The sequence below is a fragment of the Carassius auratus genome, chromosome 11 (assembly GCF_003368295.1).
Source record: "Carassius auratus strain Wakin chromosome 11, ASM336829v1, whole genome shotgun sequence".
NCBI lineage: Eukaryota > Metazoa > Chordata > Actinopteri > Cypriniformes > Cyprinidae > Carassius > Carassius auratus.
This window is the reverse complement of record NC_039253.1, coordinates 12,677,111-12,697,812: the sequence shown is the minus strand read 5'-3', so window position 1 is coordinate 12,697,812 and position 20,702 is coordinate 12,677,111. Positions and strand designations below refer to the sequence as shown.

Sequence of the window (20,702 nt, the reverse complement as noted above, 5' to 3'; positions counted from 1 at the left end):
TTGCATTCTGTTATTCTTGCCTCATTCACCGTATGTATTCATAGTGAAATGGCTCTTGAGTCCCTGTAGGAATGAAAAACAGGCTAGAAATATGAAGCTATTAAAGGTCCCTGAGAAAAATAAGAGCATCTTTAATTAATGAGGATCTGACTGTGAAAAGACTATTAGCTCTGTGGTGTTTTGTATTTGTTGGTGTACTTTTAGTGTCTATTGTGTAAAATGTGTATTGTGTGTTTCTGTGTTGAAGTATATACAGTTGCACCAGAAAGTATTTGGGCTCTTAAGCCATACTGAAATGTTTTGAATGTTATTGCATTTGGTTACAGCACATCAGGTGGTATTTATTTTAAAGATAGCAAAATATTTTACAACAAGTTAACAAAAGTTGGTAAAATATCACTGTAAATATGCCTAAGCAAAATCAAATGCATGTGGTAATTTGTTGTCTATGCAATGACATTCATACTTGTATAAGAGCCTAAATCAATATTTTGGGGCAGCTGTATTTGTGAAATTTGTCTTGTAATTAGTTGTTTACCTGTCTAGTTTCTCAGTCCCAGATTAAGACTCATTCTGGCCTGTGATGAACTTCTGTTGGTTTATTGCCGTTGAAGTTTCTTGTGAGGTCATGACTGAGTTTTGTCTGAGTCTGAGAGACTAGACCTTTGTATTTGTGGCATGTCTTGTCTCCAACTCCCATTCCCCTCTCGGCTCAGGGTCCCATTCCACCCCGGTCTAATTGTGCAGGGTAACTTTTTCATATTCTCAGCAGCAACAGACCTGACAGTGGGCAAGATCTACGCCGCCATGATGATCATGGAGTACTACCGGCAGAGCAAGGCCAAAAAGCTGCAGGTGCTTCGTGACGAGCAGGTACCAATTCAAACAAACAAACAAACAAATACCAAGTTTGCTCTCTAGCTTTGCCAGTCAACACTAGTAACACCAGTGATTTGTGCCTGTCCACATGGCTATAAATTCACACTTGTTGGCTGTGTCTGAAATGTAGCTATTTATAAATTTTATCCTATGATTAGAATTTTAATTTCTAAAAGTAATCATTGCATTTTTTTATATTCATATTTATGCCTTTTTTATTCAAATATCAGTGCTTTGTTAGTATTTATTATGAGATATCCCAAAATATGCATTAAAATACTTTGTTGAAAACCAGACTCTACAGTACATATATAAGCAGTTAAACATGCAGCTGACTGTAGTTTCAGATGCAGCCAATGTCTCTTTCACTGTTTTAAAATGAAATGATCCCTTATTAGATATGTACACTGCTGTTAAAAGATTTTTTTCTGTTATTTTTCTTATGCCCACAAAGGCTGCATTCATTTGATTTAAAATGCAGTTACACAGTGGTATTGTGAAATATTATTACATCTGTTTTCTTTTTCAGTATATTTTAAAATGCAATTCATTCATCTGAGGCTAAAGCTGAATTTTCAGCAGCCATTATTTCAGTTTTGGGTATCACAGGATCCTTCAGAAATCAATCAAATATGCTGATTTGGTGCTCTAAAAATTTTTTACTATTAGGGCCGGGACTTTAACACGTTAATTGAGATTAATTAATAACACAAAAATAACGCGTTAATTAAGATTAATTAGTTACAGAAAAAAATTTACCGCATTTTTAATAACTTATTTTTGCACCGCGGAACGTTTCTCACTGAATGAGTTTCGGCGGACCGATTATACTGAAGCACCAACTAGCGTTTGCATATCACTGCAGCACATTATCGAACCTCAGGTATCACCTCAACGCAAAACATATAGCAGCTAGTGTGGACTTTACACTTTATGTTGAACTATGTATTATTTTGTTGGTGCAACTGGCAGTTTATGTTGAACTCTTTATTGTTTTGGCCAAGGTTATGGAGAGTTGGACTTAGTATGTTATGGCCTCTGAAGCAACAGAGAGATGTTTTCTAATAGTCAGGGTTTCCAATGTTCTGAATGTAATTGACAGTATTGTGTATTACTTAAAAAACACTTTACAGAAGGTTCCAGCACCTATAAGCTTCCTGAATTTCTGAAATGTACTATTTCTAAATTGTTTCTAAATATGCTATTGCTACACTTCATGGCAAAAATTGCACTGGTCTGCTAGACTTGGTTGAACAAAAATAAACAATATTTTGTTGATTAAGCTTATGTATTCAGTCATTATTCAATGGTATACTATAAATCCATGTGAAAAAAATTACTTTGCACTGTTCTCAGATCAAATATTTATATGTGATTAAAATGCGATTAATTTCGATTAATTAATTACAAAGCCTCTAATTAATTAGATTAAATTTTTTAATCGAGTCCCGGCCCTATTTACTATTATTATCAATGTTGAAAACAGTTTTGGTGCTTAATATTTTTGTGGAAACTGTGATGCATCTTTTTAGGATAATTTGGAGAATACATTTTTTCAGATATTTTTTTGTAGCTTTTTAAATGTTTTTATACTTTAAATGATACTTTCGATCTATATAATGCATTCTTGTTGAATAACAATAAATATATTTTTTATCTTATCAGTCCCAAACTTTCAAACAGTAGTGTATGTCACTTCCCACATGGAGCACTATGATTAAAAAGATGTACATGCAAACCTTTAGTGCTTTTATGGCATGGTAACAAAAACACTGATTACTGTATATACAAGATCATTTCACATTTTATTTACTGAGTTAGAGCATGCTTAACACTGTAGTTTTGCAGGGTATATGCAATTATGAATGATACAACATGGCCTTTTGTCAGTGTCACTCCTGTCCCCTTCCCTTGAAACGTTCCCATCCTGTACAAGCACAGTGTCCATAGTTTCTGCCTGCATTTTCAATTTAGTAATAGTTGCAGCCTACCACAAAGAGCGTGGACACTCTGCCGTCATCAGGGAATGGTCTAAATATATGTTTATGTCTTGCCTCACCTGATTCCCTGTCTGTCTCTTTACCTGTTGTACTTCACTTGACTGCATCTGTACCTCAATAACGTCCTCTCAACATCAGCTTCACTTTTGTGGCTGTCTCACTCTCTATAACCATGTCTGATGTCTGTATATCTATGTCTGTCAACTTGTTTGCATTTTAACTAATTCTTTTTGATCTTTCCTTCTTGTTTCCATTCTTTTTGGCATATTGGATCCACTGCCAACCCCTTGTTCTTTTTGGTGTGTGTGTAATTTTCTCTGTTTTGTCTTGTCTTTCTTCATTTGTTGATTGGTGAGGTTGTCACTAACATGGAATCTTTTCTGCCTCCGTGTGGACACCTTTTGTCTAGCCAAATATGTTCATTAATGGATGTTGAGGGGAGGTTCTTGGTGTAACCTTTGGGCTACCACGGTCTCTGAGATTTCTAGTGTTCATAGTTTAAGTTTCACCAACTCAGAACATGTTGTTCTGCAAGTATGAACCTCAGATCTTTACTGTAGCACGCCCAAATTGTTACAACCACCCATGTCTTCCGGTGGGTTGAATGGAAATGTCTTGAGCCATCGGCACCTACCTAGACAGCACAGCCCCAATGGAGGACTCCATTCAGGTTGGTGAGGGCACTGGAGGACTCCATTTCCCATGATGCCCTCTGGGGGACCTCTGCTGTCTGGTACCCCACCACCTGTGGAATGCACAGTGGTTTGTGTGTGTTACCCCATATCCCATAAGTGTGTCTGATCCCAGCTGTAGGCCATGTTCGTATCTCACACAGAACCGAACGCCATTAATGTTTCAGCGCATGGAGCCATCCCCGAACCAGGAAGGGGGACAGGGGGTGAACGGTTTCCCCGAGTTGCCACAGGAACCTGTCAACAGCCTGTGAGTAGCATCTTGAATAGTCTTTCTACACAAGTCATATGAATGAAAAATACTTGTAAGTCATTTATTAATCTAAGTTCATATTTACTGCAGCATTTACGAATACATTATTAAAATACAATGTTTGATCTCTTAATGTTAATTAATGGACCTGAACTAACATGAACTTACTATGAACAGTTGTACTTTTATTAAAGATGAATAAATAATGTAACAAATGTGTGGCTAATCCTTAGTTAACATTAGTCACTGCATTAATTATTATGGTCTAATAAACCTTATTGAAAAGTGTTACCGCTTTAAATTCAATCTTTCTGAGTGAGTCTCATGAAAACATATCCAGGTCCATATTTCTTCCCAAAAGCAAAATTAAATAATAAAATGTTGTTTGTTGCATTAATAAAATGAATTAATTTAAAACAAAAATATAAAATTAACAATTGTATTGCAGTAAGGGAAAATACTGAAATACAAATATTTTTATTAACAAACATTAAGTTAAATTAATTAAATTTTACTGAATTACATACAGCATAACAAATACTGCCATGAATTACTGTATAAAAATGTTACAATTTAAATAAAAATAATTTGTTCAGGTAAAATATTACCTGAACCTGAAAGGTTTTATGAGATTCACCTCTTTGAACTGGTGCTCTGTCTTTTCTTTCACTGCTTAGCTTTGCTTTAATTGTTGTCTTTCTTCTTCTTCTTATAGGCCACACTTCTGATCTTTTTTTTTCTCGTCTCTCAGCTGTCGCTCTACTCACATTGTTTCGATTCTTCGATATACGTCTATCTGCTTTTGTGTTAATTCTGATGTTTATACACATATATATATTTGGAATAGTTTTTTTCTGTACTATTTTTGTCTGCAAAAGGCTTTTTGTAGATACAAAACTGCATTTCTGTAAGTGCATGTGTGAGTGAGTAACGAATTAGCCAGCCAACATCTTTCTCTGGTCCAGGCCTCCGGAGGGTGGAATGAGTGAGAGCCAGTCGTGGGTGACATCACGAGCCCAGGAAATGTTCCAGAAGTCTGTTCCAGAAAACTGGAACCCTGACAGACCGTGTCCTAATGACCACCACGACAGCCGTCACAATCCACAGGTAATATCTTCACAGGTAATATCGGAGGCCCTCAGATCAGAAAGGCAATTTTGTCTTGTTTCGTTCTGAATTTAAATTTGGCTTGGAAATCCTCAAAGCTCTCCTGACTATATCAGCTTCTCTCAGCCTTTGGTATTGAACTGTGTGCTGTTTAGCCTATCACTATCTTCCCAGCCATCGTCCCTTTTTTGCTGCTTTTGGACACACTTCTCATTCATATTATCACTCGTTCTATCTCTTCTGTCTCTTTCGGTCTGTAGCTCACCTCTTTATCAGTCTGATGAATCATTCTGATGAACTTCACTGACCATTTTAGACCGTTTGTGTAGACACACACTTCTGCCAGACTGCAGGGGTGTTTCACTGCTTGCCTGCTACTCTACCTCACTGTCTGCTGGACTGTACCAAACCCCCTCCAGACTCTCATCTCTCCTTCAGTGTGACTCTTCTCTGTAGCTCAGCAGTCATCTGACCCTGATGTTTCCCTGCACCAGTCACTCATCCTAATTCTATGGAGATGCTGAATAAACAGATTTAGGCATAATGAGCATGTTGGAAAGTACTTCAACCCGTAGTAGGCAATCTCAGTCTACTAAGCCCCTTTCACACTGCCATTCCGGCAAATACAGGGGTAAAGTGTTCCTGTAATTGTTCCCTGGTCGCTAGATTTGGCACTTTCACACTGCCAGTGATGACCCGGTATATGTGCGTGCTTTCACACACAACCCTTGAAGATCCCGTAACGACACGTGACATCAGCGCGTGACGTGTAATGTACGAGTCGACAACGCTTGGCACATTATACTTTAACTGAAGCAAGCAAACGATCTCAGTGTCAGCGCGGAAAGTGAGGAACTAACTGATCTCTGCTTCATTACAGTTTGCACATATGTTTTCGTCGCGAATGTTGATCTTCCTTCAAAACAGCCGGTAAAAAAGTCGCGCGATAACGCGCGTCATCACTTCGATACCGAATTAGATCTGGCTTTTGTTCACACAGCGCTCGTTCCGGATCGATTACCGCAATGTTACTATGTCCCCGACCCGGGTTCGATTCGGTAATCAATTCCGGGACGTGGTTGCTTTCACACAGAAGGCGACCAGGCAATGTTACGGGAATATTGCGGGTCCGACGTGCAGTGTGAAAGGGGCTCAAGAGATCTGTGAACAAAAGCTGTGATTTGAGCCAATCCAACCAGTACTGTGTGTTTTGTTTCCTCTCTTCCCTACGTTTTCCATTATTTACAAAGCAAAAACCTAAAAGTACACATAAAAATTGCATAATTTAAAGATTTTTCTTATTTATTAATTTTTTTTTTTGTAGGATTTTTTCATATTTAATTTGGGATTTTGGATTGGTAAAGACAAATATCTAATATATTTAAGGAAGAACAACAGCTTCCTCTTTTTTTTTTCTTTTTTTTTTTTTTACGAACATATCGCAAGTAAACAAACCTGAATTTGAAGTAGCTCAAAAATGGCTTCTACATTTTATTTGGGATGATTAGTAGTACATGTAATGTAAATGTAACGCAAATGTTCATATTTACTCGTCTTTAAACATTATATACAAAAGAAAAGATAGCCCCTTCCTGTCTTCTCTGGTTTCTTTGCCGGAATAAGTTTTGATGTGGGCTGATAGTCAGAGACTAGAGTGCATCGGTTCTTTTATTCCACTCTGTTAGTGATATGCATAATTTGGAATGGCTAATGACTAGCTCTAGTTAATCTAATCTTCAGTTCAACTGCACTTTTGTGCAAAACATTGCCCTCTGGTTTACTGGTTTATCACACCCGACAGAGCTGTAGGCCGGTGAAGCAGGCATCAGCCCGGCCCACATGCTGTTGCTCTGTTTTGCAGACGGTAGAAATGAGAGAGATTGGGCCTGTTGGGGACGGTTACTCGGACACTGAGCCCTATCACCCAATGGAAGGGCATGGGCGGACCATCTCCATGCCACGCCTCTCAGCAGACAACCAAGTGAGCACCTTCATCCTTTCATCCATCCCTTCACCCATCTGGTCTTTTCACTTTTATCTGTTATCCATTTCCAATATCCGTTCTCAGTCAGTTATCCAGCTAACAGCCTTTGACAGCTTCAGTTGGGGGATGCTGTCATGCTAACAAGCCAATAAATGCTAGCATGTCCTTGTCAAAAGTCAAAGGGCACATGGATAAGTGGCTCCCACCCTGACCTTCACTTACATGCATGGCTGTCTGAATGTGTGTGTGTGTGTGTGTGTGTGTGTGCGTGCATGTGTGTGTGAGAGAGAGAGAGAGAGAGAGAGAGAGAGAGAGAGAGAGTTGGTTCAGTGCATCATCATAACACCCTAGCTCAATTTCAAGAAAACCTTGGTGTGTCTGGAGTGTGCTGCTGCCAGAGTTGGTTTTGAGGTAGTGACAGAAGTAACAGAAAACAGCATGTGCATTATTACAAAATGTATAGTTCCAGGCCTAAATAATTAGTTAAAGATTTTTTTTTTTTTTTTTAATGGAATTATCAACTAATTGATTGTATAAGTATTCCATTAAAGTTTTACAGCCTAACTAATTGTAACATAAAAATTTAATAATAAATCACATTTTTACTATAAATCAATAATAAAATCACTAAAATCACTAATTTTAAAATGAAGACAAAAATTACTGTTCAGAAGTTTGGAGTTTTTTTATGTTTTTGAGAGATTCCCCTCATGCTAACTGAGGCTGCGTTTGTGATCAAAAGTATAGTTAAACAGCAATATTGTAAAATATTATTGCAAATTATCAGCAAATAGCTGTTATTTATTTTTATATACTTTAAAGTGTAATTTATTCCTTGTATAATAAAGCTGAATTTTCAGCAGCTATTATACCAAATTCAGTGTCATGTGTTCCTTCTGAAATCATTCCAATATCTGATTTGGTGCTCAATAAATATTTCTTATTATAATTAATATTAAAAACAAACAGGTTCGCTACTGTGCAGGAACTAGGAGCACGGAGACAACGGAGAAGATCACCATGAACAGTCTTTACTAACTCACAAGGAAGGAACGCATGAATAGCACAGGAAATGATGCAGGACTCAGGAAAACACAGGGCTTAAATTGGGAACCAAACCAGGAAATTAACAAGAAACACCTGGAATCAATTTCACAATCAGACATGAGGGAAAAACTAGGACACATGGTAAACAGAGCATGTGGGGGAGGAAAACAAACACACAGTCCATGGGCGTGACATTTCTCCTCCCTCCCCAAAGACACATCCACGCGCACCCATGGGGGAGCAGACAAGTCAGGGGGCCTCTACGGACAGATCCCTATATATGAAAGTAGCCAGTTACCTGTTGACTAATTTTAAGACGCATCCCTTACATGCATTAAAAGGCCAAAATTAAGTATGCACATATGCACTGATTTGCATACCCAATGTACTGTGACCTCTTGACCTGATGAGATATTTCACCAGGTCCCTTTGAAACACTACCACAAATCAACCTCTGGAGGCAGTAACATGCTCAAAACATTCGATTCCGCAAACATACACCCACAACACATCACATAGAAGAAATTATGCTTTTATGCTATAATGCATAAATGTGTATACACACTGCATTTCTCACCCTGGCATAACCCCCATGATTTCTTGGTTGACTCTCCTCTGGAGATGTGTCTGGATTTAGCAATTTGTCCGAGTGTGTATAAGACCAGTGTGAGGAAGTCGTGTGTCTCTGTTTTGAAGTGTGTGTGAAGGTGAGCTAAACATAGAACCTCAAAAACTAGTAAGAATCTGCTAGAATCAATATACGTTCACTTGTGTGTTGGAAGTGTGGTGTGTACAGTACACTCCAGGAAGTGTGAGGATCCAAATCTGTGTTTGTCCATGTGGTGTAAAGATGTAACATAGATGTGGTTGTTGTTCTTGTGACTCACTCTTGTCTAACACTGCTCTGCCCCACAGAGTGTGCGTTCTGCTGCGGTAAGTGTGTTAGTGTGCTTCCTATCTTCCTCTACACTTGCTCAATTTTTGTCTTTTTTCTCTTTCCTTTTCCTTTTCCTCCTCCTCCCCCCAACCCCTTCCTGTCAATGCCTGTGTGTTTCTGTGCTCTCTCTAAATTAAAATGGGGATCACTATTTTTCTCTTTCTTTGTCTTCTCCACTTTGCTTTTAATCTCTCCTTTAATCTTGTTTTTTCTGTCTCTGTTTTAACACATAATTCCCTGTGGAATTTCCATTTCCATCCATTTCCTCTTTGTTTTTCTTTTCCATTTTACTTGTTTTTGTGCTCTCCTTTTTTGTCCTAATTTCTTTTTTTAATTTGGCTTTTTATTTCTTTTTTTTTTTTTTTCTTTTTTTTTTTTTTATGGACTTCCTTTTTTTTTCTGTTTTACCCATAATGTTTGCTCATGGTTTGCTCTTTCCCTTTTTTCTTCCTTCCTCCTTTCTCTTTCTGGTTTCCTATTTCCCTTCCCTATTTCCCTATTTCATTGTCATTCATATTCTCTATTTTACTTTGTCATTTTGTGGTTTTACTTTTTCTTTCTTTCTCCATTTTGTTTTTTGCTTCCTTTTGTTTCGGTCTCTGTCCTTATTCATGGATTTCCCATGATGTCTTTTCATCGATTCCTTCTTGTTTTGATGATTTCTCAACCCTGTGATCTTTCTTGCCCATTCTGTCATGTTGCACATTTAATTTGGCATCATTTTCATTTCATATCTCTGTGCCCCTTGATTTCCTACTCACCTTTTCCTTTCCTCCTTGTTCCATTTCCTATTTTCTTCTTTTATTTTCCCCTCTCTTTTTTTCCTCACACACTTTCTCTGCTGTGCTCTGTATGTATCGTCCCGTGGTCTCATGCGTGTGTCCTGTTCTGCGCACCGTCTGTCTGCTGTTCAACAGCGACGGAGACACAGGCCGCGAGGAAGTAACCTCAGTGTATGTACCGTCTCTGGCTTTCTGCCTCTTCTCCATGCTCTCCCTCATTCCCCCTCTCTTGTTTTGTCTGTTTTAGGAGTCTCTGTCTCTCTTTATGTCTTGACGTCACACTGTTCTATATTTCACGCCATCCTTCTTGTTATTCACCCTCTTTTCCTGTTTTCCCTTGGTATATTCTGTTCGTCGCTATACCTTTCTCTCTATATACCTTTTTCCTGTCCACTTATGCAGCCCTGTATCCCTATGTGTGTGTGAGTGCGAGTGTGTGTGTGTCGGCCTGTGTCTTATCTCTATATTTCTGGTCCTGTGGACATGGGAAGCTTTCGCTGTCTCGTAGTTCTTGACGCATGGATTTCAAAAAGGAAAACCTGCTGCTAGTAATGGTCGTGTTGTTAGCATGATTCAGTCAGGCGCATGGCATAAAGCATTGTGTGTGTGAGTGAAGAAGAGTGTAAAGGGATATTTCAGTGATTTTGATGCAGAAGAGCATTATGTGCCCAAGAATGTCTTTGTGTGTCCATACATGCTATAGATTGTCATGTTGACCATCATGTCTCCGGATGTGTGCATGGACAAATGTGCTGAACTTCTTTTGGCTGGATTGGGTTCTGTGTGCTCAGCTATGGCAGAGAAACTTGAGTATTTAATGGTCCCGACTGAATTAGAAAAACTGCAGTGCATGTAAGGCATGATCTATCTATCTATCTATCTATCTATCTATCTATCTATCTATCTATCTATCTATCTATCTATCTATCTATCTATCTATCTGTCTATCTGTCTGTCTGTCTGTCTGTCTGTCTGTCTGTCTGTCTGTCTGTCTGTCTCTCTCTCTCTCTGTCTCTCTGTCTCTCTGTCTCTCTGTCTGTTGGTCTGCCTGTCTCTGCCTCTCTCTGTCTCTCTCAATCACCAATTATCCATCTCTCTATATATTACTATTTCTCGCTCTGTCTTAATTGAGCATGACGGATATACCTGTGCCTTGGTTTTCTCTCTGGGTGCGGAATGGGCTGAGTGTTAACCAAATTACGTTCAAATGTTCTCAAACACGCACACATATGCACTTGTAACACTGCATATAATCAAGCTGCTCTGTGAAAACATATCAATGTAAACTTCTTTCCTTTCCCACTCTTTTTCTACCTTCTTTCTTCCTACCTTGTTTCTTTCTCTGCAGACCATCACAGACACAAGTCCAATGCGCCGTTCTACATCTTCACTGGTTCACGGACGTTCAGGACGAGGTGTGCGACTGGACGATTACTCTCTGGAACGGGTGGTGTCAGAAGAGGGTCACCGACACGGTCCACGAAGAAGAGAACGGGATCGAGACCGGGAGAGAGACCGCAGTCACCGCACCTCAGAGAGATCTCTTGCTCGCTATACAGATGCAGACACAGGTCACACTTGGAAAAAAAAATATATATATACTGTATATATGAATGTTGATGAATGTTGGCCCCCCCACCCCCCACCCCAATGTTCATGACATGGTTACTCACTTGGTCTAAAAGTGTGTATCTCATCTCATTTCTGTGTTGGCTTTAACAGGTCTGGGCACAGATCTCAGCACCACTACACAATCAGGTGACCTTCCGACTAAAGAGAGAGAACGAGAAAGGGGTCGAGCAAAAGACCGTCGCCACCACCACCACCATCATCATCATCACCACCACAGTAGCTCGGTGGATAAAGAGCAGTACGGTCATGAGCGCGACTACCACCGTCATCCTCACGACAGAACTGATCGCCACTGGTCCCGCTCACCGAGTGAGGGGAGAGGGCATAGACAGGTGGGGCACACATTCACTGAAATACCACTTTTATTTTATGAACAAATGTAACATTATTTTTGGAAGTAACTCACAATAGTACATAAAGGGGTCATGTCAGATTAAATGTTTTTTGTTCTCTGATCTACACTTGTTAATACATTTTAATCAATGATTCTTGCTCTGTAAGAGTGTGATTTATCCAAATGTTTCCCACCTTTCCTCTGGCTATTATTTGCTGCTTGAAAAATTGTTTGTTATTATTATAGCTTCTGTTTCTAATTTTATCACATATAATATAAGCAACATCACTTATGAGTTTCAGATTTGCTGTCAGGTCCACTATAGTTTGCACTGCCCTGTTCTTCGGTAACAATAACTTTGCACGTTGCAATAAGTTCATACATTTTTAATGGTAGAAATAACATTTAAAAAGTTTGAGTACTGACAGATGCAGAAACATCAACATTCAAACTATATAAAAGGTGGAGATTATTTATAATTGGCTTATGTAATAAATAATGTAAAAATAATAAATTAGAGCCATCAGTATCAATACTGATACCAGTGATATTAGTCTTTATTCTTAGTACTTATTGAGAAGATGCCATTAAACAAATATATAAAATATCAAGTATTTTAAATACTGTGGAATTCATTATCAATTGGCATGACCATTATTTTTATTAAAAGGTGAAGGAAAATAGCAAATTTCATGAAGTAGCATCATTTTGAAGCCTTCCTTTATTCACTTCATTCAGCTCAGCTTTTTATGTGCGTAAGTCCTTGGTTTTACAGTAACCTGCAATGCGGAGCCTGAGGGATGAAAGGGATCTTGAGCACACAGGTGTGGGTCGACTGAAACCAGACAGCATATGCACACCTGTGACCTTATCATGACTGCTTACTGAAATCAGTTTCTCTTTTTTTTGTGTTATTCTTTTGTTTATCTTCTTTTATCACTGTGGTTTCTGTCCATTTTTCTCGATGTGACTTGTGGCTTCTCTGTGTCTGCTGTTTTGCCTCATTACCGGTTTGTTTCTTTCTGGTTTTATTGATGTTGTTGTTTCCACACTTTTCTCTCTCTCTCTCTTTTTCTCACTTACTCTCCCACGTCTCTATCTCCTCATCCTCCTCTACATCCTTCCCCTCTTGCCGGTGTGTGCTACTCTCTTTTGTTTGACGTTAATTTTGTGGTGTTTTTTTATTTGCCTTGTTTTAATTTTCATGTAGGGCAGTAGTTCTGTGAGCGGAAGCCCCGTTCCCTCGACGTCGGGGACCAGCACCCCCCGACGTGGTCGCCGGCAGTTGCCCCAGACACCGTCTACACCACGCCCTCATGTCACCTACTCCCCTGCGGTCCGCAAGCCTCCATACGGCTCCCCGGGCCAGGGTCGACTCCGTTCCCCTTCCCCGCGACACTTCTCTCCACCGGGTCACGAACCGCCCTACCATCATCCACCCTCCCGCCATGCCTCGCCCCATCACGGCTCACCCCGGCACGCCTCCCCGCGCTCTCCCAGGCATGCATCTCCCAGGTCCCCACGTCATGGCCGCTGGGGCCCATTGCCTGACAGCCTGGAGGGCGACGGACCTTTCTATGAACGGGACTATGAATATGAGCGGCACCATGAGCCGCCTGCCTATGAGCAGAGTCTAACACAGGGAAACCCCCACCCTCATCCACTCCCGCATCCCAGATCACCAAGAACTGCTCGTCAAGGGCCTCCCCTGCACCCACGTCGTATGCCTAATGGCTACCGTTCCTCCTCGCCCTCCCCGCACCGGCGCGACCCCCACCCAGGCCCACACCGGCCGCCCCATGGCCGTGGGCCCCGGAAGGGGTTGCACGAACAGTATAGCGAGACGGACGAGGATGATTGGTGTTAGTGTGCAGGGTGACCAGGAGGGGGCACCATTCAATTTATACCAAGATGTTTATGCACTGCAGCAGGGAGAGAGGGGGTGGAAGGGGAAACGCAAACAGGGCGAATGCCCCATTGTGAGACTCTGAGCCTTGGAGCAGCACATACAGCTCCCCTACTCCCTCTCTCTCTAAAGCTTTCTCCTGCTCTCTGGACTACGTTTCCCATGCTGCTAAGCACGCAAGGGAATGGGAGCGTATGAGCGAGAATTGGGGTGGTTGCGTTTAGATGGACTGAACTTTTAAAGATCAGAGTCGTTGTGTTTAAATGCTCCACTTCAAACTAAGAAAGACCGAATGCTTCTTGCCCGATGGAAAAAATGAGAAGCAACATTCTCTTTCAATCAAAACAAAAACAAAAAAGAAGAAAAAAAAAAGAATTGTGAAAAAGAAGCCAGAACCCATTTTCCCCCTCACATCTATGCCTCTTGAAAAGACCCAAAAAATAAAAAGGGAAGAAAAAACATTGTTAAAGGAAAAAGCAAGTGTTCTTGTGAACGAGAGCTCTACCTACTGCAAAACCAGCCCCATGTGCTGGCCGATATCGATGAGTTTTATCATCTGCGTTTACTGTTACCAACTCAAGATGCTGAGTGACTTCATCACTTGGGGGAGGGGTTAATCAAAGAGGCGTGGTATATGAAAGGACCCAGTGCAGGTGAGGAGGCGGGTGGGTGTGGCACACCGAAACCCCACCCACAAACTGCTACATGGTCCTGACAAGGAAAAGGCCGTGGAAAAAGAACGAAACGGCAGATGAGGATGGGACGGAAAGACTATTACCTCTTCAGAATGTCTTCAATTGATTACTTCTTTTCGAACATTTGGAGCTTGGTTATTCTGTTGCATTTGCTCAGCTTTCTTTGATATTTTTGGACTAAAATCTGATGGAAACTTGCATGATTGATTTAAAAAAAATATATATATAAATATATATAAATATATATATCAGACAGAAGATTTACTGTGGGAAGGGGGGTGATAGCTCTCTTTTTTCCATTCAGTTGGAAGTTCTTTCTCTCGTTTTCTCCCTGTTGCTCTTGCCATGTCTACAGATCTTTACGTGCTGATGGAGTTTATAGATAGACGCTACAGCAGACCTTTCTAAATAGCGAGACAGACCTGAGGGTTTTTTTCTATGTTATATCCATCTGAGGATCCCAGATGATGTTCTGCACTGTTTATTATTACTTTGGATTGCACTAAAACGAGCCTGAATGGTGAAATCTCCCTCATTACGGCTCTGTCGGCCATGGCTGCGAACAGAGAGAGAAACGGGGTGAGAGACATTTTCCTTTCTAAAGGCTTCATTTGCTATTGTCAATAACAATAGTCTTTTAATGATGAAAACTATCTTAATGCAATTGATGAAGATAACGGTGATGCTGATGAAGATAGAGGTGATCATGTGACTGTTGTCTTGTTTTCGCGAATTTTGTCTGTTGTGGCCATCTTGTTTCGAACCTTATTTTCGGTTCCGTTCACCACAAATTGGAGTCTATAAGGATGCGCTCCTGATAGCATCCTGAAGTTTACGTACTTGTGACCTCAGCTGAGTAGAATATTCCTATCTGTAGTGAATCGTTTGGGTCAGAGCTCAAGAATGTTTTAAAAGAGAGAGTTGGGGCATTCAGGATACCCTCGGGCAGTTTTTGTGTCAGAGTTTTTCAGACAAATTCAGGGTCCATTCCATATTTATTTCTTGACAGAAAAAGATGGTCACACAACAGTGTGATCTGATGAAACCGTTTTATAGAGGGTCAGTTTTTAACCCCTTGAATTATTTCACAGCTAATGTAGACTTAATGCAAGTTAGTATTTTGGGTGATGAATGTTGTTGTTTACTCTTTGTCCATGTTGTGGTGCTGTTGCGCAGCTTAAACCAGGCTAGACTATGGACAAACAATCCCTTATGAAAATACGGTCGCCAGAGGGCACTTAAAGAACTTTAGATTTTGCAGAACTGTCCCCCGATAGGTGACAAAGCAGGTTTTTTTTCCGACAGGAGTTTTTTGAGAGTTTTGACCTGGGTAGTCTTTGATGACGTAACTGGAAACAATTCTTCCACCCTGCCTTCCTGTTCCCTGCCACGGGCAGCTTGTTATGTCTTTGGCTGCCTGCTCAATCTGAGACCCCCCTCCTTCTGCTCAGGATACAATGATACAGCCAAACATATATCTCACAGGGGTGTAGAGGTGCCTCCCCTACTGTCACTGAACCCGTCCAGCTGACCCCCACCTATCGGACCATCTCAAAACATCAGAAAAGTCAAATGTTTATGAAATCCCTGCATTCCAACAGGCTTTCCCCTCCAGACAATTTTATTCTCCTAAATCCTTCAAAAAAACAAAAAAATATTTGTTGAGATGCGTTACGAATATATATCTATAAAACGATAGTGGGTAGCATATCTTTGACTTTTGATTGCAGACTTGGTGTTTAGCAAATCGCAGAGTGTTTTTGAAATTCTAAAGGAGACGTGTGAGATCTTTTTCTCATTAGAAAAAGACTAAAAGTCTCAATTTTCTCTCTAGGAGTAAGTATTGAGATGTTAAAGAGATCTCATTTCTGATCTTTCTTTATGGGAAAGATGCAAAAAATGGCATACATTATGAAGCCGAAAAGGATTCAATAGGTTTTCAACATAAGCACTCACTTATTTCAGAATAGCTCATCACATTCGTCTAATCTTGAAGTCAGTTGGGCGGTTCTGTATTTTCTCAATTTTCTTATCTTCATTCTGTCCCAGAGTCATGGAATCCACAGTACTTGTTTTCCTAAAAAATACAAATAGTGTCATTTCATGTGATCCCTTCTCCTTTCCAACCCATATTCAAGACTTTTAGGGAGGAAACCACTGTTTTCTGGGTGTTTGTTGATGTTTGGCCCACATTTATCTACAGCTGGCCCCCAGTTAGCCCCTGGTTTGATGGCCATGGGTCTAGATGAACCTGCAGAGCCACAGTGCCTTCTGTTCTAGTGTCGCACACTAACCCTTCCCCTGCCTCTCTTCCCTCTCCCCTCTATCTCTCTCTTAATGTGATGGACTCACACTACGCCTTAACAAGTCCCCATGTCTGCGCTGTCTGCTGGGCTTTTTAAAGACAGGGAGGCACGGTTATATGCTGAGTTACTCTGAGAGTAATTAAGGGAAATGACAACCAAGTTCTGTCAGGGTGTCCATCTAGGATCTCTGTCTCTCTTAGCAATGCTTCCTCAAGTGGATGGCAGCCATTTTTTGATTTGTCTCACCCTGCTCGTTCATAGAGTTGCATCGAACATCGGAGGGATTGTTCTACTTCTCAGGTCTTTAGCAAAAGGACAGAAAGGCTTGTTTTTGTCAGGCATGAATGTTAGCTAGACCTTTTGCATGGTTAATAATTATATGCCCATTTAGAAGTTCTCTTGGTCTTGTATTTCTTTGCCGAAAACACTTGAAATGCAGGAAATTTGCTCCATTTTAGCTCAAGATGTGGATTGATAGATTATTAATTCAATTAGATTTTTATTCAGAGATAGCAGAAGGTTGTGGTTTTTTATGGAACAGTTCACCCAAAGAAAGAGAATTCTGTCATCATTTACTCACCTTCATCTCATTCCAAACCATTTACAAACTTTCTTCTTTAGAACAGAAAAAGAGAGATGTTCAAGGATTACTGTTGCTTTTTTTCAGAGCAGTTAAAATGAGTAAGAATGGAGGCTTTTAAACTTCAAAAAGGTAACAAAAGTTCCATATAAGTAGTCAATGTGAATATATTCCAAGTTTTATAAATCATACAAAATGTTTGTGTGAAAAACGGACTGAAATACAAGTTATTAACTAAAGATTTTAGAAATTGGTTGAACCGATTGACAGAACCTGTCAGAATGATTCATTAACAAATTAGAAAGATCCTAGAAAGGCTTAAATTTGGCATTAGGAGTAAATTGCAATTACTTTTTATTTTCTATTGTGATGCATATGCAAATAAAACATATTGAAGTGAAAAAAAAAAATGCATGTTTTTCCAATCAAGAATTGATTGGGCACATGAATTAAAAAATGATGTGCATGGATAAATCATTTATTATAAACATGGCAGTATTCCATTCATTCATGGGGAGTTTAAATATAGCACAGAAGTAGATTCAAAATTTAACACACAAGAAATGAAGTCATCTTGCTTTAGATAAAATGAGGGTGAATGATATCAAGAATTTTCTTTGTTTGGGTGCACTGTCCCTTTAAGAGTTTACAAATATAATTATGACCGGTGCATCTTTCTTTGGCTCTGCTTGTTCATCAGTTTAGTTTTGACCCTCTTTTGCTCTCAGTGTCAATGCCTTTATTGCTTTGTTTTCAACTCGCATCTTCATTTTCTGTCCCAACCGAAGCCATTTTCAGTTTTCAACACACAAGAGAATCATCTTAGATACACAACACACTTGCATTTGAGCATGTGTTGTTTGTTTCGTATCGTCCTTGTAGAACAAAGCTGTATTTTCTTTCTGTTTCATACAAAATAAGGGCTTTCCTTCAATGGTTGAGTGCTGCCAAAACAAGTAACCCTCTATGTAGCTACACCACTTCCTGTGGTCTCCCTTTGTACAGAACAGAACTACATGTGTGTGCATGCTAACGTGTGGGGGAACTGGAGAAAAGGGAGGGGGTGATGGGTAATGTAGTTTTTCTTCCCTGTATGTATGAGAGAAAGAACTTGAGGCACAGCTGTGGCCAGCACAGGCAATGTGCATGCCAAAAAACAAAACATCTTGTCAAATGATATTGTGCACCTTGGGTAATTTAGTGCTGGGTTTGCCAATGCATTTATGCTCAGCATTTACCATGGCATACTTCATTATCACCCTCATCTGGTCCAAATCCAAGATCGGATATGAATCCATCACCACTATTCCAGAAGATCGGAGGGTTGGGTTCATCCATGTGACAGTGGGACAGTCGTCTGCGAGTGTGTGCGCGTGTGTCTGCGAGCTAATTTGAAGGCAATTCGTTTTATAGTGCCTTAAATGAACAGTTTCCCATCAACCGTAGATGCGAAGCCATCGCGAAAGCGAAGAGGGTCATCATGTTTGTACCTCGACTGTCTATCCATGTCTATCTAACTTGTTTTGTTGGGTCTATCAATCTCTTTCTCTTCTGTAACTCTTGTATATCTCATTCATAAACTTCCTGCAACAGTCTGTGTTCATCCTCTTTCTTCAACATCGTCATTTTCCTATGTTTCATTTCCTCTCATTCTTTATGCATGTCATGGTCTCTTTATTCAAGTAGAATCTATATTGAGATTATATTGATAACTAATACGTAAGAAATCATATTTTCATATAAATGTATGAATTGTAACATTAAAACATAGATCATAATTATACACAATTAAAGGAGTAGTTCACACAAAAGTGAAGAATGTAAATTTTTTTGAAGGATTCAATATTTTTAGTCTGTACAATGAACGTCAGTGGGGGTACAAGATGTTGTTTTTCTCTTAAAATATCTTATTTTGTGTTCTGCAAATTAAAGAAAATCACTGAGAGAGTAATCAATTACATAATTTTCCTTTTTAAGTGCACCAATGCCAGAATAGATGCTTTGCTCTCAAAAAAATGTAATAAAAAAATATAGCATTAAATCAGAGAAATGAACAGATTTCTTTTTTATGGGAAATGAATGTTGCGGTTCTCTAATAGTAAGCAGATCACAAGACAGGAAGTGTGTTTTTTGCCCGGTCAGCAGGAGTGCTCGTGTGTGTTGAAGCGTGTGGTGTGAATGTGCGAGTGTGAGGGGAAGTTCCTGTGAGCGCACAGCCACTGTCACCGTGACACCCACAGACCCGTCCCATCTCTCATTAATCACCCATATCCCACCCGCCATCCATATTACTATTGACCTGAACCATTTAGAAGCAAAAGAGGAAGTTTAAAAAGAAAAAAAAGGCCATGATAAAGAGAGGTATTTAATTACTGATTTGCATGTGCAATGTGCATGCCACTATGTGGGTTAACAAGTCAACTTCAGGAATTATACAATTTAAAAAGAAATATACAGAAAAAGAGTATATATATGTATAAATATATAAATATAGTTAGATGTTTTTATGAGCAATGTGTTCCTTTTTTCTTCTATTTTAAAAAATGAAAAAGACAAAAAAGGGAAAAAAATAAAATAATACAAGAGACATGATAAAACTCAAAGAATGTTTGTTTGTTTCTATTGCCAACTGTTCTCTGAGAATTGTAGGTAAGGTGAGCACACAACATGCTGTGGAAATGAGTTAAAAAAGAAAAAAAAGTGAAAAGATACCCAGTGACTCTCAGTATGACAGACTGCACATCACTCTGATTTAAGAAGAAATCAAAAACCCTTTTGCTGATGTTGAGCTGTGAAAGAGGCTGCCTGAAACTGGTGATGTTACACATTTATTCTGGCTATGAAAAATCCCCCTTTTTCTCTCTCTTCCTCTGTCTCTCTGTCTCTCTGCTATTTCTACCAGTGCATTTTGTAATTCCGAACAGAACTCTTCCTAAAGAACCTGAATAAAAACCAGAGAGAATGCATTCTAAACCCATCTCTTGTCTTCAGATGTGCGACTGCAGTTTGTGTGTGAACTTGTGTCTGATTTCAGCCTCTGCACACAACAATTGAGGATTTTTTGTAGAGGGCAAAATCCTCTCTTTTACATGTGCATTCACACCTATACAACAATCTGAAAGGGTTTCAATTGAGCTCAGTGTTTCAGGTGGGGGAAGTGACGCCACACACTGACAACTGTTCAGGAAGTGCTGATAGCCCCAGCCAATGATTAAGGATCTGGCCTGCTAACTCAGAGGCTCCATGATAAATCCCAAGTATGAGCGACCCAGGAAAAAATTCATTATTAACTGTGCATCTAAACACCCTCACAGAATATGTAAAATATAATTCTAACAATATATTTTACACTTACTTTATGAGACTTCTTAATAAAGAAATTCCTGATTAATATCTTGTTAACAATAAACATAGAGATGAAAATATTTCAAGTAAAAATTATTAAAATGTAATTACAATTTATAGAAAGAGATGTAAATATTTACAGACAGACAGAAATTCTTTTGATTATATTAATATTGTCACTCATTTTCTAGCATTATATAACATTATTGTGGATATATCCTGT

At 39.5% G+C, this 20,702-nt stretch overlaps 1 protein-coding gene across 37 annotated transcripts in view; it reads left to right on the top strand.

Moving 5' to 3' along the window:
• Positions 1-20,107, top strand: part of cacna1ab (calcium channel, voltage-dependent, P/Q type, alpha 1A subunit, b) — a 123,050-nt gene extending 102,943 nt beyond the window's left edge. For 11 of the 37 annotated variants that reach the window (XM_026275450.1, XM_026275445.1, XM_026275437.1 and 8 more), the window contains 9 exons: positions 770-873; positions 3,715-3,821; positions 4,790-4,931; positions 6,793-6,912; positions 8,878-8,895; positions 9,817-9,852; positions 11,030-11,252; positions 11,404-11,645; positions 12,858-20,107. In XM_026275450.1, the coding sequence (XP_026131235.1) occupies positions 770-873; positions 3,715-3,821; positions 4,790-4,931; positions 6,793-6,912; positions 8,878-8,895; positions 9,817-9,852; positions 11,030-11,252; positions 11,404-11,645; positions 12,858-13,514 (1,649 nt within the window). In that variant the 3' untranslated portion in view covers positions 13,515-20,107. The remainder of the gene's footprint in view (positions 1-769; positions 874-3,714; positions 3,822-4,789; positions 4,932-6,792; positions 6,913-8,877; positions 8,896-9,816; positions 9,853-11,029; positions 11,253-11,403; positions 11,646-12,857) is intronic. The other 26 variants (XM_026275434.1, XM_026275435.1, XM_026275431.1 and 23 more) reach the window with 12 other exon arrangements.
• Positions 20,108-20,702: the final 595 nt, after the last annotated feature.